Here is a 21,419-nt window from a genome sequence, read left to right as displayed (position 1 = left end):
ACATTGGATGAGCTTCAACACCAATTAGGGAAGCCTTTACTACTAGTATTATCAACATTGATCACCTCATTAACAATAACACTGTTGAAACTCAACGGATTATTATTACCAACAATCACAATCAAACCACACAACCTGCTTCTGCTTCATCATCCATGCTCGATTTCACCAACAAAACCGTTGATCAACTGTGGCAATATATCAAGAAGGAAGAGGATACTAATAATAATAATAGTAGCAGTAGTAACGATAATACGAAACAACCACCGACACTTGGCGAGATGACCTTGGAGGATTTCTTGGCTAAAGCTGGGATTCTTTCACAGGACAAGACTTCAACTGAATCGGTTGAGTTGTCGTCCCAACAGAATTTCAAGCAACAACTGGCACAGTGGATGCAGTATCAAATTCAACCATTTCAGCAGCAGCAGCCTGTGTTCATGCCAGATCATCATCATCCGGATCAGCAGATAGTCGGTGACATGGCTTACTCTGAGGCTCAGATGACAGTATCGTCTGATACACCTGGAAGGAAAAGATCTGCTTCTGGAGGAGATCTGTTGGAGAAGACTATTGAAAGGAGACAGAAAAGAATGATTAAGAATCGCGAATCTGCTGCAAGATCAAGAGCAAGGAAACAGGTATCATTTCAAAATATGTGTTCGTTTTTTGTCTGGGTGGGTGATCACATGCTATTTAGTCTTGTTTATGTCAATTTCAGCCAAAAAACATGCCTAATGATGAAAATTTATTTGAAAAGACAAAATACCCTTGCAGCGAGTCAGTTTAAAAGCATCAATGGTGTTTATGTTATTTTACAATATCCGCGCATGTTGTTGGCTGGATTTGGTTATAAACGAAACAAAATGCATAGTTGGGTGGCTTTAATGAAAAAGTTTGAATATTAGGGCGGCCTCTATATATATTATTTCTAAAGTAAAAGAGTAATTGTGGTTTGTAAAAGTTTATAAGATAGTTATATATGGTTGGAATTTGGATAGGCATATACCGAGGCGTTGGAGAACAAAGTGTCACATTTGGAAGAGGAAAACGAAAGACTTAATAGAGAGCAGGTACTATTATTATTATTAAAAAATATTGTTTGCTATTCTACAATGTTCTTCTGAGTTCTGTCAGACTTATGATATCCTTATGTTTTGTATTATAATTAATGTTTTCCTTTCTCCTTTATTATGTTGATTCCAGTCGTTTAGCAGAGAGAGTGAGTAGGTTTACATATACTTCATGACATATAACGTACCTGAACTTTTTTAAAATGGCTCTGTTCTAAAGAATAAAATAGGTCGAAAGGCTGCATGATCATTATCTCTTTGTTGTTTCTGTATGGTTTTAAGGTTACTAATGTTGTATTATGTTCTTTTATAATTGTTTGTGGTCTTGACACTAATGTTTGTTGGATAAACTAGTTAATTGATGTTTAATGTTATTGTTGATTGTTACTTGGTAATCATCTAAGTGCCAGTAGTTCTCTATGAATATGTTATTGGCTTATTGCTAATATGCATACTGTATGACTTTCTTTAAGGTTTTTGTATATACAGCCTCAATTAATTATAACCGAATTCAGCCATTTTTTCTAGAACTATGGATTAAAATTGCCAACTTTATCTCATTTACAGATTTACTAGAGATATATATATATTTTTTTTTTGTGGATTATTAATAGTATGTATTTTTTTTATTCATATTAAAAACAATAATATAAAAGTTTTAAACAAAAGAAGTTTTTGCTGCAAGCCTGTTTGTTTTGACCCATTACTCAACCCACCCCACCTGCTTATTTTGCCTTGTGTGACAAGTTGAGACTGTTTAGCTAACATTATTCAAACCTGGTATTATTTTGTATCGAAAATTTGTTTTTTTTTTGTTAGTCTTTGTTTTTATTAATTATTGTAGTTTCTAATTGCAGGAGGCAGAGAAGGCATTGCCATATGTACCACCCTCTGAGCCAAAGTATCAACTCAGAAGAACAAGTTCAACTAGTTTCTAGCACTCTTCATGTCCATCATTATGTAGAAACCCTGCATTTTTTTAGATCTTTTTAAAGTTATCCTTTAGGGACTTTGGATTTAATATTTATGTTTGCTAGTTTTAGTTTTAAAATTTATTACCTTTTCTTTTTACTATGTATGAGTATCGTTGACTCTTGTAGAGTGTCTTGTATGTACATTTTATTTTATAGTCTATTATAATCTTCTTCATACCCCGGGCTACGGCCTTCACGTGTGGAAGTTTGTGGTGAATCAAGGACAATGTGCCACAAACTGATGAATTTTCAACTGATCGATGATTGTTACTTGTTAGATATGATTTGTCCAAAAATATATCTTCTTTTAATACACTTAATTATACAACCCAGTCTATATCGTTTTTTGAAATTAATGAGACAACAAGGGAAATAGATTCAATTCTATATCCCACATCGGTGCAAGGTGGAAAACAGCAGTGCTTTATATAGACCACAGAGAGAATTGGGCACGATCTTACTTGAACAGGATCTGTTCTATAGGTTCGTACCTCTGTATTCTTGATTCCTAAGAAGACAGAAACCCATGTCTAGTTGATGAGCTATGACCGTGTGACCAGAGCTCTGATTAACAGAGCTTCATGGTCTTGACCATGGCTTAGTAGAGGATCGCTGCCGGCTCATCTGATAGGTCTTCGCACCGTCTCACGGTTGTCTGACAGACAAATTCTTTTTTCGGATGAAATACCTATAGTTAAGGATGTCGCTGCGTTCATTGCACCGTATCAAAAGCTTAATGCTTTACCTGAACACGTGGAAAACGTGTTATACCAAATGAAAAACGTATTGTTTTTTTTCCCCATAAATACGTTTGAATGAAGTTACATGTAAAATAGAATATGCATAATTTTTGTTTGATAAAATGCCCAACACAAGATTAGCCTTCCATTAAACCAAACCAGTACGTATGCTTCACTGATAGACAATTCAAGATACTTTTTGTTAGTTTTATGCTAAAAGCGAGAAGAACAAGCAATGAAATGTGATTTTATTTTTTATTGAACACATGTTAAGCATATTTTAGTTTAATACATGATAGATAAAATGCCCAACACAAGATTAGCCTTCCATTAAACCAAACCAGTACGTATGCTTCACTGATAGACAATTCAAGATACTTTTTGTTAGTTTTATGCTAAAAGCGAGAAGAACAAGAAATGAAATGTGGTTTTATTTTTTATTGAACACATGTTAAGCATATTTTAGTTTAATACATGATAGATAGTAACTAAAGAGTCTCACAACTTGTCACTTGTAATCTCTTAAGTGGATTTTCAAAACTTGCATTTTGTTCCAATTGATTTTTTCGAAGGCAGGCTTCAGTGTTCAAGATCAATGAAAAAAATACGAAGATTGTTTAAGTTAAAGAACAAAGGTCATTAAGTTAGATTGACTCTAGAAAAAAATTGAGTTAGGTTTGTAGGGTCTATGTTAATGACTGAAGAACGATTCCGTAATGCAAGAGGTTCATGTTAAACACAAGGTCATGTTTTTTCAAAACGAGACATTGTTGAATGATTAAAGGCCCTGTTATTTTTATTGTGTGTTTTTTACTTAGTAATGATCATATATATTTCTTATTATAATATTGCAAAAAATTTGGTCGTTAGAAATCTGAACACCGGGAAAAAAGACTAAAATCCTTGGTCCATTACTGCGCGCCCACTCGAGAGAGTGTGAAGTTGGATGGGCATTCGCCATTAGTGATGAAACCAACAAAAGCGGTAGGGGTGAGCAATAACCCAATCGTTAACCGAAACCTAACCGAAAACCGACGAAACCGAACCAATATAACCGAAAACCAAAATTAACCGAACCGAACTCTTCATTTTTTTAATACTTTCAAGCCTTTTTTCCTCTATTTCATGTTTTTTTTTTCAAATAAACATGATACTTCTTTCATTATATAGAAACATAGATATTACATCAACATAGCAGGTAGGCGGGCAACAAGCTGCGCCGCCACCCCTTTCTGAATTGCAAACCCTAACCTGCTAAAGACATACCCCTGCCCCTTTGGAGTCGACACATTGCTATGCACAACCTGTTGGACCCTGGTTAGGAAACGGATAGCTTCCGGTGCCAATGAGCCAAAGGTATCAAGAGCCAGAGGGACAAAAGCATGTTGGTTCTCTTCGCAGGCTTTAGCATGTTTCCCCACCTTCTTCGTTTCAGCCCTTTTCATTGCTTGCCCAGCTACAAACCCATTATCCCTCAAACCAGCTAAGGGAGATACCCCTGTGAGGTCAACACAAGCGTGTTTTCTCCCGGCCCAACCAAAGACGAGCAAATCTGCCGGTCGTAGAGTGGATCTCCCTTCCGTGGGGTCTGTAAGGAAGTTTACGGGGGCTTCCTTTTTAGCTGATATCCCAGCTCGCCTTAAGATGTCCTAAAGAACGTCCCGCACCCAATCATGTCGGTATTTGAACCCAGGCATCTCCTTACAATGAACCGCATGCTCTCCGAATTTATCCAGGCAAGCCTTACGGCAGATCGGACATGTTTCGTCTTCTGGGTACATTGGGACCATCAAACGGTACTTAAGAATGGCCCTACACTCGACCGCAGACATGTTTTGGCCCAAGCCATCAATCGGGATAACGGTCAGAAAATATTGGGCATGAGGACCTTGTAAGCATTCAATAACCGCCTTCTGTCGGGGGGACAATCCAAAAACTTCTCCCAGGCTCTGAGCGATTTTGCCAAAAAGGGCATTCGCCAAAGTTTTTTGAGGCTTTGGTGGGGCGGTGTCCTTATTAGAGAAACCGCCAATGTCAAAGTCTGGGAGAGCGCCATTTAGGCGTTCCAGGGCCTGCACGTAGTCTGAGTCCAGGTCGACAACTCCTCTATTCCTTAAGATGTGATTATGTAGCTTCCAAGACTGAGCCCTCGACGCTACAAAAGCGTAAACCCCAACATCATGAGCCGAAAGAAGGCCTAAACCCCCCAAGCGCATCGGTAAAGATGCAAGTCGCCACTGAAGATCACCAAAGAACGGGCCTCCACATACAACTATGTCTTCGATGGCTTCTCGAAGCCCCTTATCAAAACAGGATACCGCATCATCCATCATATGGGGGTGGCATGTTCGTAACCCAAAAAGCAACTTAGCAACCCCCATGCAAGACCTAAGCAGGAGGAGTTCGATCTGGGGATCCCTAAGGCAATGTAAGAGTTTCATAAGATCACCGCACGAGATGCTCTCCGCCTCGCCAACTCCTTAATAAAGTAGGGATCTCGACTAACAGCCCCTCCAAGGAGCTTTACCCCTCTCTCTGGTCTACCAATCCCACTAGGGAAGAGCCCATCTTTGACTTTCACCTCATTACACGCTGGCCAAAAAACCTCGGTTTTCTTAATATTAAGTTGCAGCCCCAATGATGGCCCTTCCGAGATGATAATGTTTAGGGCTTTAGCGACTTCGTTGGCACCACCAATAATAGTCCCATCATCCAAGTACCAAGCATGAAATGGGAGGTTCCAGTCATTTTGTACCCGGAGAACAAGAGGGTGTAATGCTAAGCCAAAGAGGAGGGGCCAATGGGGTCTCCCTGCTGAACCCCAGTAATAGCCCCTAAACAGTCATCACCAACTATATAGAGATACAATGAGGATGATTACAAAAGAAACCTAATCAGATGATATCTTCTAAACATGATAATAATGTAGTAATAAACACTAAGGTGTTGTTTGTTTTTCAGAGGAAAAATGTCAGAAGACTGCGAAACCACATCTGCCAACATCTGTAGCAGAAGAGGTGGACCAAAACTCTGCAGTCTGTAACAAGAAGATTGTTTGTTTTTTAACATCTGCAGACTGCTAAAATAAGCTGATAATAATAATTTCTCTTTTGTTAGCAAATTAGCAATGGCATGAGTGAAACATACATATTAATTGATCAATAACATTATTAAACAACTTCAATCTGAATCAAAAGAATAACAAATCAATACATAAACTATAAATCAATTAATAAGCATTCAATCTCCATCAGGTACTGTGTTCCGGTAAGTCAACGAAGAAGAAGATGACGTTGACTTCTTCCAATTCAGCACTGGAAGAAACAATTATTATTATTATTATTATTATTATTATTATTATTATTATTATTATTATTATTATTATTATTATTATTATTATATGTTTCTATTTGGTCCTTACTGTATGAATACAGTCGGAATGCACCAGAGGAGGTAGAAAGGCGGCGGCAGGGTTGCAGCGTTGGGGCGGGGGCGCTGAAGCAGTGGAGCGACGGGGTTGCAGCGGTGGGGGAGTAGGGCGGCAGTGGAGCGACGGGGTTCGGTGGGGGAGTTGGGCGGCAGTGGAGAGAGGAGGGGATTAGGGTTTGGGAGTTCTGATGGAATAAGAAGAATGATGGAAAGAAATTGGGTTAGAAGAGGTGAGAAGTAGCAATACCAACACTTCTGGGAGAAGAGGGCGCGCAGACGTTTTTTAATGAAACGTCTTCGAAAAAACAAACACACTGCAGAGCCCAACGTCTGCGCGCCCTCTTCTCAGTGCAGACAAAAGAGGTGGAGAAGTGTTTCTGAGGAAAAACAAACAGCACCTAATAATATATTATCTCTAATATATATAAAGTTAAAAATGATCATACCTTAGGTCCCTTCATAGACAAAAAGTCACATTTCATTTCTCTAAAGTGGTGGGACATACGACCTTGTGGATACATCTATAATAGAGCAGCATAATTTCATGATTTATATGGAATATAAAATATGATTAATTTGAAATGATCAATTAAAAGCATAAGAAAGAATTTTAAAGATTTATGAATATATACCTTGATAACCAACTCAAAATATCCACGATCGGAATCCAAAGTGGTTGGCGTGTATGGTTTAATAACCTCTTCACCTTGGCTATCCTTACCCCTAAATTATGAAATTTAAAAAAAGCAAAGTGATTGGTCATCTTTTTTTCATTTTGAACAAACGATCGAAAACAAACAATTAAACGAACGTGGTTTTCTTGTTCATGTTCATTCGTTAAATTAAAGAACATTTTTATGTTCGTTCGTTAATAGTATAATAGAACGGTTCATAAACGTAAACGAACGCAAATGAAACACAGGTGAACGAACATAAACGGACATAACTTAGCAAACGCCAATTAAAACTAAAAGTGAACATCAACTTGTTGGGCTTAAAAAATAATAAAATAGACTAAATTGTAATGGATGATATTTTAATTTCATAAAACAAGACTAAATTGTAATACGCTTAAGAAATTTAAATGATATACATGAACATAAACAAACAAATCTAAACTAACGGACGTTCACGAACATGAATGAACGAATGCTCACAAACATAAATGAACAAACAGGACATATGCTCATGTTCGTTTGTTTAAGTAAATGAACAAAAACTTATGTATATCAGTATATGTTCGTTTGTTTATTAAATAAACTGAAAATAAACGAACTTCCCGCCAAACGGTTCATTGAAAGTTTGGTTCGTTACATTGTTTTTTAACAGCTAATTTTTTCCCACCTTTTACCCATGTCTCAAGTGAGGCTAGAACCTACAACCATTTGGTTGTAAGACATTAGGCATACTTGTAAAAAATGAGTTATACCACACCATTTTTCCAGATCTAAGTAACAATGATACATTTCAACTTTGAGATCAAAATTAATATGCATATGTTACAAGTTAAAAACCAAGATTTTCATTTCTACCACCTGTATAAGGTTCAATGTAATTCTCAATATTTATCAGGGGAGTCGTAAATTTTTGTCAGTTTTTAGTAAGCAAATGACGACATGGTGTATCTATTTTTTCGGCAAGATAAAGTTTCAAGAGTCATATACCTGCAACTAATATGCTGTCCAATAGGAAGTCCCAAAACTGAAGTGGGTGTAGGAAGAGCAAATCTGAATTTGGCCACATTATGGCTAAGCTGCGTGCGTTTCACAAGTTTGAATTCCCTAAAGTTATCCGGATCTATACACCCTGGTCACAAAAAAAAACATTTTATAATCAGATTTTCTGTAGCCGCAATTGATGAACCTAAAGGATAATGGTTCAGAGTGAGTATATCGAACCTTCAGGTTTCTTGGAAAGAAGTAAGAATGCAACAATGGCAACAGCAAAAACAGCAATAACTATCGGGATCTCATTTTGTTCTAGGAAATTCATAGCTCAGCAAAGAATTGAATTTTGCTATGATGATCCGTGATCAATCTTGTCTGAAATATTCATCACAAAAGAGAAGTTGTTGGTACGATAAACATGGACTAATTATAACACCTTCTTCAAATGCTTTAAGTTCTCGGAACAAGAAGCATATAATGCATTAATGATTCTACACTAGTGCAATGTGCACCGAAGGTAATTCTTTTCAGTTTTTACATGTATGTTTGTACGATAACGTGATATGTACAAAAATGCCCCAAGAAACTATAAGTTCTAAGTTGCAGAACATATTACATGTATTCAAGGGATAAAACATGTTTGTAACACTTATGAAGATACACTGATATTTTCGGTTTCATTTGTGTCTAGTGTGCATTGAAACAAATAACTTACAACTTCAAGGAAATGAAACTCTGTAAAAAAACTCGAGAGAAAAGCGATAATCTATATGTGTGAATGTGTATAATGAAATTAGACAATGTGACTAACAATGCTTGTCTATAATAGGTGATTGGCAATAATTTATACATCAAAACACCTGATTCAGGTACACATATATGCCTAGTGTAGTTGAAGAAACACTAAATGACCCCGGCAGATTACGGATAATCTTAGGGTTAAGTAGATGCTTCCCACGAGGGTTAGGTCCGGCAAAGATGGTTATTCTTCTCGACCTGCAAAACAGACACCGTGAGCTCGTCACTGAGAAGGGGGGGTTCCTCCTTGTGACCACCCTCCGGCATGAGAATCAGACTAGATTGCTCTGAATATAAGTGTATATTTAGATAAATAGCTGGAGAGAAGATATGATGATGATACCGTTCCAAGGTGTTGGAGTATTTATAATCGAATGTAGGTTTCCAAGCAGGTACGGCCAGCTGTATATAATATTCCTTTTCCACCAACTACAGGCTACGTACGTGCCACGATGGGAGTTGGTGGGTAGGCAGCGGCTGATAGTGACATTTTGTACTGGAGCGTGCTCCTCCTCGTACTATTTTCGGTGAGCTGTCACCCTGTGATTGGTTCATGGGCTGCTTTTGTCAGATCTTGTCTATTTTGTCCATACCTTGGCAGGTATAGTACAAAAGATCTTCCAGAAGCGTACGGACTGGCTCTTTTGGGCGGGAATATTCCCGCCTTGCTCATTCTTTCCTCAGGTGACATTGCTGAAGTATGAGTTAGTGCCTTATGCGTGTAGCCTTACTGTTAGTGCGGGTAGCCTTCCTTCTTGGCTTGTACCCACAGCTGCGGGAACAGGTAGGGTACTGTACCAAGGGAGGCTTTCCTGCGGGAACAGCTGGCTTACTGCGTGTAAGGTCTTCATCTCTGAGCATGGTGGGTCCTGCGGAACCAGCTGGTCTTTGCGCAGACGTACCTCTTAAAGGTGTGTCTTGCGGGTCCAACTGGGCTTTGCGGGGACCTACCTCTTCAAGTCCCCCCAGTCCATTGTTCTTCTCATGAATTGTTAATGAGGTGAACTTTTGGACTTTAAGCAAGGGGTTTTAAAGAGGGGTTTTTGTTTTTTTTTAAGGTTTTCCGTGGGGATTCTTCCCGCAGTTTTCCTAATGTCACTTGCAGAAATTCCCGACTTTTCTGCTTGATCTTTGGTTATGATGCGGGTAGGTGTTTAACCTCTTCGCAAGTCGGGAGCGTTGAGTTTCACTTGTATAGATTCTTCACGAGGTTTTGGTAGTTTTGGACATAGTGATCAGTTATGTTAAACCACCAATTCCACCTTGAAGCTTCAAACAATCTAGTTCTCAACATTCCCGCCATGTGGAGGTGTTATTTCTCTTTCCGCAAGCATGGCCCATAAGATCCTTCTTGGGTTCAATTCCCTGCAAGTGCTGAGTATGTGAAGGGTTTCGCCTTGACACTGTACCCGCACTTGTCTTATGGTTCCTTGTTTTCCAAGGTATCTTGGCTTCAATTCCCTGCAAGTGCTAAGTATGTAAAGGGTTTCGCCTTGACACTGTATCCGCACTTGTCTTATGGTTTCTTGTTTTCCAAGGTAAGGGGGTATATTCCCTCTTATTTTTGAATCTTTTTGAATCTTTCTGAAATTCGAAGAGTTGGTGAAAGGATAAGGACAGTCCAAACGGCTAAAGGGACGTTGGCGTCTTCTGACGGTTTCAGGACGTGCAGGAATTTATGACGACGTGACAGTATGTGGTCAATCAGGACTCTTTTTCAGGCGCGTGGGCGCGAGTTTCATGTCACGCGCCATCCTGACACCTGTAGCCAGCTTGCTTTATCCACACGTGTCGCCGTTTCATTTCACCTGCGCTCTCTCTCTCCTCCGCATTAAATTCATCGCATTCATTGCGATGAGTATATAAGGGGGGAGAGGGTGTATCTCATTCCATACTTTCACTTAACTCTTCTTCTTCTAAGCGATTTCCGGCGAATACTCTAACTTTTCCGTCGAGCATTCTCCTGAAATCGCTCTCTTTAACATCTAAAAAATGTCTTCTTTTACACATGATCCCGAGGTTAACGTCGAGGAGTCCGATGTATACCTCGAGAACCCGACGTCCACGTCTGATAAGAACGATAAGAGTACTGCTGGCGAATGCCAGTGTACTCTTTCTGTCTATTTATACCAGTATATCGTCAAGAAGTTCATGCTCGATCTTTACGAGCCTGAGTTTCCGGAGCCCCACCAGACGGTGTATGATGCCCCTAAGGGCAAGATAGGGGTTTATGCCTCATTCTTCATATATGGGAATCTCAGATTCCCATTAACGAAGTTCGTATACCGTGTTTTGGAGAAACACGGTGTGCATTTGACGGAGGTGCACCCGATGCGATTGCTAAAGTTCGCCACTTCGAATGGGTGTGCCGTATTTTGGGCATCGAGCCCCGCGTCGACCGCTTGATGACCTTCTACTCCTGGAGGTGCATCCAGGGTTGGTATACCCTGGTCACTCGGATCAAGGGGTTGAAGATCTGCGCTACCGAGCGCAGTCTTCGGTCTTGGAAGCGGGAGTTTTTCTACATCTCCGCTCGCGTCGTCCCCATCGTGATGACGTTCAAGAACGGGAGGGCGCTCCCTAACCTTCACGCCTCCAATTACCAGGAGGCGGAATGGTTCGCCAAGATCTCCCAGATCCAGACTCCGGTTTATCGCTTCGCGGAGTCTGGGATGGTGATGCTCGGGATGAGCCGCGTGTGGAAGGATGCCGGGTCTGGGACGCCGCAAATACCCATCGTCCTTGAATACGGTTTGAGCTCTAATCCTTACGGTATGCTCCATTTTTTGTGTTGGTTTAGGGTTTTTCTACTAACACTGTTATCTTTTCTTATTTCAGAAGGGAACGACTTACAATCGCTCCTGCATCCGCGGGAGACTGGTGGTCCCGCACGGTTGGGTACTCGTGATCTTGACGAGAACGAGTTGCCCATCTTGGAGCAAACTGCGGATAGGTTCGTAGAAGTCTATCCGGCAGGTCATGAGATCCTAAGCGCCACTCGGCCAGGTAATAAGTTCTTCAATCCTCGTCCTCTTCATGCTCAAACTTCTGCTGGAATTCCTCTGATTTTGTCATCTTCTGATGAGGAATCCGCAGATGGGCCTGTTGTGAGGAAGAAGGCTGCTGGCGGGAAGGGCAAGGCGAAGGTCGCTTCCGTCGTCGACCTGGGGAATCAGTCGGATTCCGAGACTGAGAGTGAGGAGGCGGCGGGGGACCTTGGTGGTGGCGAGACCATTGTCTCGGAGGTTGAGACGGCTGTCACCTCCGAGCAACCAAGCGTTGCGACGGTGACTGGCGTGAAGAGGCCAGTTCCATCGGGTTCGTCTCCGCCCGTCAGGTCTTTCAAGATTAAGAAAACCCGTAAGTATAATTTTTTACCTTTCCCGCATTTCTTTTCGCCATTGTTTTTAATATTTTGTTCTTTATGCAGGAGTGGAGTTATCTGCTTTTCAGAGCGGTGCAGGAGGAAGCAGTTCAGGACCCACGACGATAGGTTTGGTCAACCTATCCGAGGCGATGACCCAGGCGGCTGCGCCTGTTTTCGGTGCTGGTTCAGTTGCCCCTACTGTTGAGGCAACTGTTCCAGTTATGACTTCATCTCCGCCGGCCGTCAGTGCTATCTTTACCACATCCTTCACTGGGCCGGCAGTGACTTTTTCTGCAAGCTCATCCGCAGCGGCGACCACGGTTATGAGTTCATCTCCAATGAGTTCACCTCCGATGGTCTCTACCATGGTGGCTTCTACCATGCCCCCTCCGGTGTCAGCGACTACCTCGTCCATGGCCGGTTCTTCAGGTATGTTTGGGGTTGGGACCTCTAGCCAATCTTTGCCTCCTTCCCATCTCCTTGACCTCTTGGATGGATATCCCTTAGGTTCGGGTGACGGGTTCGGCGGCTACCGGCCTGTTATCGACCATACAGGTGCGTGGGGTTATTTGGGCCTATTACCCATTTTTGTCATTTTTTTCCTAACTGTTTTTTTGTTTTTGCAGTTTCGGATTCCAATGAGGTGTACGCTCCACGGTGGAATATCCGCCGGGGAACAACCCTCCGAACGGCTGCGGACTGCGTCGACTGGGCGCGCCATGCCGCCCCAAGCGGTGCGTTGGGGGAGGCAATGGCCAGCTACCAGGAGGGTAGGCTGTCCAATGAGCTCCGAATCCTCCTTGCCCGGATGCAGCCGCGCGTCGAGCTACTTTTTCGTGAAAACGACAAGTTAAAGACTGCGCGTAGCCTGGAAGTGGCTCAGGCGCGAGCATTGCGGGAGGAGAACAAGAGGCTTGCTGCTACCGCCGCGGAGAAGGAGAAGGCCTTCAAGGACCTTGAGGTCGAGATTCAGGCCAGGCATGAGGCCCGTTCCAAGGCTACCCAAGCTGTTAACGAACAGCTTAGGTTGGCCAAGGAAACTGCGCGTAATGCGACCGAGAGGGCCACCAAAGCTGAAGCCGTTGCTGAGCCTCTGCGCACTGAGAACGAAGAGCTCAAAGCCAAACTAGAGAAGCTTCAGCAGGCTCATGATGCTTTGGCTTTAGAAGATGCCAAGAAGCTCCAAGAGCTCCTGGATCAGAAGGGTATGCTTGATCGCACTTAGCGTAAGCTCAAGGGCGTTGAAGAGGCTGCTGCTAAGTATGTGTTGCTTGCCAACCTCAACAAGAATGAAGCCGAACGCGCCCGCGATCAAGCTCAAGCTACCCTCCAAGAAGCTCTGATCACTAAGGAATGGCTTCTACGAGAAGCGTTGCCGCAGGTACGCGTAGCTCCATAATTTCTTTACGCTTTTTTTTATACTTAGAAAAGTTCCTTTATATATACTTTTTTTTTGTAGGATGTGCATCGGATTTTCGCGAACACATCTTATGACGATGCCATGAGTGCAGCCCTCAACGCTTCTCATGAGGATGGGGAGAAAGCTGGTTTCCTGCTTGGTCTAGGATTTGCAGAGAAGGGCATCCCGCCTTCCAAATTTCCTTTACACGATGTAGACACTGAAGCTGCCTACGACCAAGCTGTGAACCAGTATGCTGCCTTCCCGCATCCGGTTGTGGAGAAGGTGAATGAAATTGCGGCTGCTGATGACGGGCTAGCTGTTCTCAAGGCTTTCCTCGAACCGCCGCAGACAACTGATGGTGCGGGTTCGAGTGGGTTTGGAGGGAGTGGTCCTGAAGCTTGAACCTTGAGATCCCTTCCAACCGTTAGGATAGATTTGTATTTTTGTAGGCGGGTAAATACCTAGCCATTCTTGTAATGTTTGAATTTTTATTGTAAATATAAATATTTTGTTAACGCCTTGCCTTGTAAACATTATATGAATTGCTCATGCATATTTTAGTTTAACTTAGCAATTTTCTAAGTGTTTTGAATAAGTTAACCTTTCGACGCGTGTTGGATAATAGGTTATTGTTCTGTTTCCTCTATCATGATTGTGCGGGTAGAACCGTCACTTTCACTTAGTAGGATGACCAAACTTTACCTATATCTGACCTGCGTGAAGGTTTTCCTCATCTTCCTCTTAGAACTATTTACTGTTTTTGTGTTTATGCGGGTTGTGCCGCTTTCCACACGCAACGACTTACTTCCTCCCACACTTATTTATGCGGTGAATACCGGCATATCAGTGTGGTCAGTTCATAAGTATAAAGGTAAGGCTATCAACACAATGTGATAAAGGAGAATCATTTCCATTAGAAGTGGCTCTAGGCCTTTTCTTTACAAGTTTGGAATTGATCTACATGTAACATTTGCGTAATTGAGCTCCATTCCATGCTCTTGGGATGGGGGTGCCATCGAGCCTTTCGAGCCGGTATGCGCCCTTTCCCAAAACTTCTTTAATGATGTATGGCCCTTCCCAGACCGGGGCCAGCTTTCCTGGGCGTTCTTGGTTCGAAGCCTCGTTGTTACGCAGTATGTAGTCTCCGACATTGAAGTTGCAGAGTTTTACCCGCGTGTTGTAGTACTTTTGCATTTGTCGCTTGTAGTTCTCTTCACGCGCTGCGGCTAAGTCTCTGCGTTCTTCGGTCAGCATAAGGTCTAACCGTCTTTCCGCATCATTGTCTTCTGGTTGAGTTATGACTCTTGGTGAGGGTAGACCAATTTCGACCGGGACCATGGCTTCAGTGCCATAGGTGAGGCTGAATGGGGTTTCGCCCGTGCTTGCCTTTTTTAGCGTTCTGTTCGCCCAAAGGACATGTGGAACTTCGTCCACCCAGCCGGATCTATGTTCCAAGAGTCTTTTCTTTATGCCGTCGACGATGCTCTTGTTTGCTCTTTCCACCTCACCATTACCCTGCGGGTGTGCCACTGAGGTAAAGGTGTGGGTGATTTGAAGTTCTTTCAGCCACTTTTGTAGCTTCTGGTCAGCAAAGTTGGTGCCGTTATCGCTCACCAAATTCTGTGGAAGTCCAAAATGACAAATAATAAATTCCCAAATAATTTTTTGATATGTTTTGCGGTTGTTTGGGCTAAGGGTTTTGCTTCTATCCACTTGGTGAAGTAGTCGATGGCTACCACTAGGAACTGAACGTTCCCTGCTGCTGTGGGAAATGGGCCTGTCACATCGATGGCCCACTTCTGAAATGGCCATGAAGAAGTGACTGGAACAAGTTCGTTCTTCGGGCGATGCGTGTTGGGTGCGTAGAGCTGGCAGGACCTACATTTTCTGATGTAGGCCAGCGCATCCGTATGCATCCCCGGCCAAAAGTATCTCGCGTTGTTTAGCTTAGCTACAAATGCGCGTGGACCTGCGTGTACTCCACAGATGCCTTCGTGTACTTCCCTTAGGAGGTAGTCGGCATCTTGGTTATCAACGCATCTGAGTAGTGGGCCAAGAAAATTACGCCTGTACAGTATGTCATCAACAAGTTGATAGTTCAGTGATTTACAGCGTATCTTTCTTGCCTGTGTCTTATATTCTGGTAATATACCCATTGCAAGGTAATTTATGATTGGTGTCATCCATGTTTCCATGCCGGTTTGGATGACACAAATATCCTTGTGCGGGACTGATGGTGCTCCATGAAGTTCAACGCGGATGTCCTTTCCCAAGTGGGTGAAGGCTAACGATGCAAGCTTGCTTAACGCATCCGCAGATTTGTTTTCGCTTCGCTTGATGTGCATAACTTTGCAATCGTTAAAATCGCGCATAAGGGTTTTTGCTTGTGCGAGGTACAGGGCCATTGTGTCGTTCACGGCCGTGTACGTCCCGTTTATCTGGTTGGCTACTAACATGGAATCCACGTGGGCTTCCAAGTTTTTCACCTCCATCTTACGCGCAATTCTTAATCCGGCCAAGAATGCTTCATACTCCGCTTCGTTATTCGTACTTGGGAAATCCAGCCGAATAGCGTAAGTGTACTCTTGGCCCGCTGGGTTAGTTAGTTTCAACCCTGCGCCTGAACCCTCGTTGTTGGCTGCTCCATCAGTATAGAGTCGCCAGACATCATCAATGTCCTGTGCTGGAGAGGGTTGAGCCTCTTCCTGGCACTCTTTTTCCCGAGAAGCGGGGACTTCTGCAATAAAGTCGGCCAAGACCTGGCCTTTTATGGCTGGTCTTGGCTTGTACTTTATCGCGTATTCTCCCAATTCAATTGCCATTTGGCTAGGCGCCCAGACAACTCGGGTTTGCCTAGAACGTTTTCAAGTTTGAAGTTGGTGAGAATGGTGATTGGGTGGCCTTGGAAATATCGTCTTAGCCTGCGTGAAGCCTGTACAAGCGCTAAGACTAATTTTTCCAGGGTAGAGTACCGGGTTTCTACATCTGTTAAGACGTGGCTAACATAGTAGATGGGCATCTGGATGCCTTTTCGTTCTACTAGTAGGACTGCCCCGGTTGCTCTGTCTGTGGCGTAGAGGTAAAGAATTAATTCCTCCCCCACTTCTGGTGCTGTGAGTGTTGGGAGTTCGATCAAGCGTGACCGAATCTCTTGAAAAGCTGTTTCCGCTTCTGGTGTCCAGCGGAAGTGCGTTTTCTTCAAGCAATTTCTCAATGTTGACACGAATGGGAACGACCTATCCGCATGGTTTGCCAAAAAGCGGTTAAGTGCGACTAGTCGTCCATTCAGTGTTTGAGCCTGTTTGATGGTAGTAGGTGATTCCATTTTCATAATGGCTTCGACCTTCTCAGGGTTCGCTCTGAAGCCATCTTTGGTGAGGATGACTCCTAAGAACTTCCCTTCTTCCATCCCAAAGGAACACTTGCTCGGGTTGAGCTTCATGTTTATCCGTCTGAGCGTGTTGAAAGTTTCTTCGATGTCTTTCAACATCGCTTCTGGCTCAAGGCTTTTGATGACCAAGTCATCCATGTAAACTTCCAAGTTCCTCCCGATTTGGGCATGAAACTCTTTGTCCATCAGGCGTTGGTATGTGGACCCGACATTCTTAAGTCCGAATGGCATCATTTGATAACAAAATGTGACATCGAGCGTCCGAAATGCGGTTTTGTCCTGATCGTCAACGGCCATGTGGATTTGATGGTATCCCTTATACGCATCAAGGAAGCATTTAAGGCGAAACGGTGCTAACGAATCTACCTTAAGGTCAATTTCGGGTAACGGGTAACAATCTTTGGGGCATGCTTTGTTTAGGTCTTTAAAGTCTATGCACATGCGCCATTGTTTGTTTGACTTCGGTACCATGACGGGATTTGCAACCCATGTTTGATATTTACTAACGCGTACGATGCCTGCGTCAAGGAGTTCCTTGACTTGGGTTCTACACGCGTTAGCCTGCTCAGTCCCCATCACACGACGCTTTTGTATGACCGGCGTAAACGCCGGGTCACACTTGAGCTTATGCTCAGCCTTACTTCGGGGTACACCCGTCATGTCGGCTGGTGTCCACGCGAAGATGTCAGCATTTTTTTGCAACAAGCGTTTGAGCAGGGTGCGTGTGGGATGAGTGATCGTTGGGCCAATGGTAACAGCCTGGTCAGGGTATTTGCCATTGAAGGCCCATTCTTCTGGCTCAGAAGTTGTTGGTTTAGCCATCTTTGGTTTAGGTTTGGATGAGACAGATGCGATGCATACCTGGGGAATGCCCGTGATCATAGCAACGCCCTCAGCTGTTGGCCATCCCATCATACCATGGACCGACGACACCACAGCATTGAACCTTGCCATCCCGTCTCTCCCGAAGAGAATGTCGTACGTGTGGTGTGGCTTCCTCATTACGATGAAGTCCACGTCTTCTGTGCGGGAGTACTTCCCGTCTGTGAGAGTGACGGGGAAGGATAGGATCCCCAAGGGGGTGTTTGTGCTGCCGTCAAACCCTTCCATCGAGGCGTAAACCGTTTCTAGGCGTTCTTTGTCTTCGTCGTCTAGTTTGTCGAAGAACTGCCTATACATGACGGTTGACGAAGCGCCATTATCAGCAAGAGTGCGGGAAGTGATGTCGTGCCCCAGCTGGCTTTTGATGACTATGGGGCCTTCTTTGCTGGGCCCTCCTGGCACACGCGGGAAGCGCACTTCAGCTTCCTTCCACGCACTTGGCTCTGTTGTTCGTCGTTTTCTTCCTCTGACGTTGCCATGAACCATGTGGATGCTGATGTCGACGGGCTTTCGTCCATTTCCCTTGTACCGATTGTCGTTCCTCCCTCCGTTCTTGATTGACGCCACGAGGTGTGTGAGTTTCCCATCTTTGACGAATGTTTCGACGATATCCTTCAAAGATGTGCATTCCTCAGTGGTGTGGCCTTTGGTCCCGTGGAAGTCACAGGATTTGCTCTGATCCGCGTTATGACGCTGTCGGATTATTGGAGCCTTTGGCCATGGGAGTTTCTCGGTGGCAAATATCTCGGTGACGCTTTTGGTGAGTGGCGTCCATCTGGGATTCCTGTTTGATGAGTGTGTGTTGTCCCTTCCGCCTAAGAGAGGGCGAGAGCTGGATGAGGTGTCAAAGTTTATCCTTGACTGCCAAATTCCAAGCTTCCTCTTCTTATTTTGTCGGGCGGTACAGACGTTATTTTCTCTGGTCTTCTGCGTGTAGAGATTTGTGCTCTGGGGAAGATTTCTACCCAGTTGCTTCTCCGTCTCGGCAAAGCGTATAGCTGCCGTCATGATGGCATCCCACGTGGATGGCATGCCATCTTTACCCGTCAACGTGCGGATAAGCTCTGGGTACTCAGCGCCCTGGATGAAAGCGGCGCAAACAAGATCTTCACTGATGGTGCCCAGACTTAGCTTCTTTAAGTTGAAGCGAGTGATGAAGTCTAGCAAAGATTCGTCTTCCTCTCTGACGCAGTTGAGGATCGTCCACTGCTCTTCAGTATATTTTCTTTGTTGACTGAAGTGCTGGCTAAACTTGTGCTGGAAGTCTGCCCAATCATAGATGTGGTGGACCGGTAGACGATCAAACCACGCTCTGGCTGCCCCGACGAGCGTCATCTGGAACATGTAGCACCATGTGGGTTCTGTCCAATTGCTGACGGTTGCCCCCGCTATAAATCTGTTCAAGTGATCGTCCGGGTCAGATACGCCGTCGTAAGTGCCTATGTTGGACATCTGTTTGGCACTCTTTGGAGCGATTGCTTCCGCAATGTCTCTTGCAAACTTGGACGTTCCCGCGTTTGCAATAGTCGATCTGAAAGTTTTGGAGAAGTCACGTGGGTTTCCCCCCGCGCTCTTTGGCTTGAAAGTTTCTCCAAAACTTCTTTTCTAGTGGAAGTCTGCTTCTTTACGCTTCCCTTTCGCCTTATGACGAGGGTTTGCGTCACTGTCAGATTCTTCCCACTCATAATCCGAATACTCGCAATCATTGCTCATGTTGAGCTGTTGTCGAGTGCTTCCGAATTCGTCATTAGCCTGTTGGAGTGAACGTAAACGTTCATCCAACTCAGCTTGGAATCCTTTCTGACGTGCTTCCGCCCAAGCTTTAACTTGATCCAGTGTTTGGCGGGGAAGCCTCGTCTGTTGCTTCTCTACCTGGGTATCAGTGAATCCTAGGGGAGGGTTGTTTACTGCACTTGCCCCGGCTTGGGTAACCGGGGTAGTGTTCGTAACATTCGTGTATTCGCCGGTGTTCCTCCCAGTGGCTGGGGTTGTGGTTACCGGAGCTTCTTGGTTACCCGGTGGCTTTGGCATCGGAGTAACGTTAACCATCTTTCCAGAAGTTTTGAAAAAACTGAGAAAAGAAGAATTAGTTCTAGCTTAATGCACGGATGGCGCCAATGAAGAAACACTAAATGACCCCGGCAGATTACGGATAATCTTAGGGTTAAGTAGATGCTTCCCACGAGGGTTAGGTCCGGCAAAGATGGTTATTCTTCTCGACCTGCAAAACAGACACCGTGAGCTCGTCACTGAGATGGGGGGGTTCCTCCTTGTGACCACCCTCCGGCGTGAGAATCAGACTAGATTGCTCTGAATATAAGTGTATATTGAGAGAAATAGCTAGAGAGAAGATAAGATGATGATACCGTTCCAAGGTGTTGGAGTATTTATAGCCGAATGTAGGTTTCCAAGCAGGTACGGCCAGCTGTATATAATATTCCTTTTCCACCAACTACAGGCTACGTACGTGCCACGATGGGAGTTGGTGGGTAGGCAGCGGCTGATAGTGACATTTTGTACTGGAGCGTGCTCCTCCTCGTACTATTGTCGGTGAGCTGTCACCCTGTGATTGGTTCATGGGCTGCTTTTGTCAGATCTTGTCTATTTTGTCCATACCTTAGCAGGTATAGTACAAAAGATCTTCCAGAAGCGTACGGACTGGCTCTTTTGGGCGGGAATATTCCCGCCTTGCTCATTCTTTCCTCAGGTGACATTGCTGAAGTATGAGTTAGTGCCTTATGCGTGTAGCCTTACTGTTAGTGCGGGTAGCCTTCCTTCTTGGCTTGTACCCACAGCTGCGGGAACAGGTAGGGTACTGTACCAAGGGAGGCTTTCCTGCGGGAACAGCTGGCTTACTGCGTGTAAGGTCTTCATCTCTAAGCATGGTGGGTCCTGCGGAACCAGCTGGTCTTTGCGCAGACGTACCTCTTCAAGGTGTGTCTTGCGGGTCCAACTGGGCTTTGCGGGGACCTACCTCTTCAGTAGTGAATGTTATTTATAATGATGTAAAGTTAGTTAAGTGCATGCTGTAATTAGTCTAATATGCTAGCTGCTACATTCGATTCGATGAGGTGGTTTAGCACATTTGTAAGTCAATCAATCGATTAATTATTATGGTGATAAGAATAAAGTATCTGTATCTAAACCTAATAATACACAATGAATCACTTATGATATCGAAATGCAAATAGGAATGTATTTAAAATCTACCTCCAATTTTGCCACCAGTCAGTGATCAAAACCTGAAATTAAACAACAATCAATCAATCAATCAATTAGTAGTAGTAGTAGTAATTGGAAGAAGACAACTGAAGCGTACGTACCGGAGAGTGTAGTGTGAGAAATAAACAGAGTAGATGAGTCAAAATTTGGAAGAAGCCTGCCTTCGTATACGTGTATCAATATATATATATATATATACATAGATGGTCACGCCTACCTAACCAAGCCAATAATAAAGTATCTCTATCTCTATTGGTCATGCAAATGCAACGGCCGCCCATGGATTTTGATCCCCTTTGCTCACTACACTGTTGGTATTAGTTGTAGTAGTAGTTGGGGACTAGATGCTCAATTTAATATAACCAGTTAAAAGTTTGAAATGAGTCGAGCTTAAATATGCTTGAGTCCGTACTCGAGACTATAATTATTAAGTTGTTAAAATAATAAACAAGACTTGCAAATCTAAACGACTTT

At 43.7% G+C, this 21,419-nt stretch overlaps 1 protein-coding gene, 1 non-coding gene and 1 pseudogene across 3 annotated transcripts; 2 read left to right on the top strand and 1 right to left on the bottom strand.

The window, feature by feature from the left end:
* Nucleotides 1-2,267, top strand: LOC143556075 (ABSCISIC ACID-INSENSITIVE 5-like protein 2 pseudogene; annotated as a pseudogene). Its single transcript, XR_013139310.1, has 3 exons — nt 1-641; nt 1,002-1,073; nt 1,931-2,267. The product of XR_013139310.1 is annotated as an ABSCISIC ACID-INSENSITIVE 5-like protein 2 pseudogene (transcript).
* A 231-nt stretch (nt 2,268-2,498) lies between these two features.
* On the top strand, nt 2,499-2,712 carry LOC143556095 (small nucleolar RNA U3). The gene has a single exon (XR_013139314.1). It is a non-coding gene; the product is annotated as a small nucleolar RNA U3 (small nucleolar RNA).
* Nucleotides 2,713-5,957: 3,245 nt separating this feature from the next.
* On the bottom strand, nt 5,958-21,065 carry LOC143556074 (NADH--cytochrome b5 reductase 1-like). Its single transcript, XM_077045501.1, has 7 exons — nt 21,047-21,065; nt 20,934-20,965; nt 8,115-8,258; nt 7,881-8,022; nt 6,849-6,939; nt 6,663-6,737; nt 5,958-5,972 (listed from the first exon to the last, which is right to left on the bottom strand). The coding sequence occupies exons 3-7, from the start codon at nt 8,206-8,208 to the stop codon at nt 5,958-5,960; spliced, it is 417 nt and encodes a 138-aa protein (XP_076901616.1). The 5' UTR covers nt 8,209-8,258; nt 20,934-20,965; nt 21,047-21,065.
* Between the last annotated feature and the right edge of the window lie 354 nt (nt 21,066-21,419).

This window comes from Bidens hawaiensis, unplaced genomic scaffold (genome assembly GCF_021521415.1).
Source record: "Bidens hawaiensis isolate Kalapana, Puna unplaced genomic scaffold, B.hawaiensis_p1.1 tig00018433_1, whole genome shotgun sequence".
In the NCBI taxonomy this organism is placed as follows: Eukaryota; Viridiplantae; Streptophyta; class Magnoliopsida; order Asterales; family Asteraceae; genus Bidens; species Bidens hawaiensis.
Note: the sequence above shows the minus strand (reverse complement) of the source record. Positions and strands in the feature narration are given on the sequence as shown.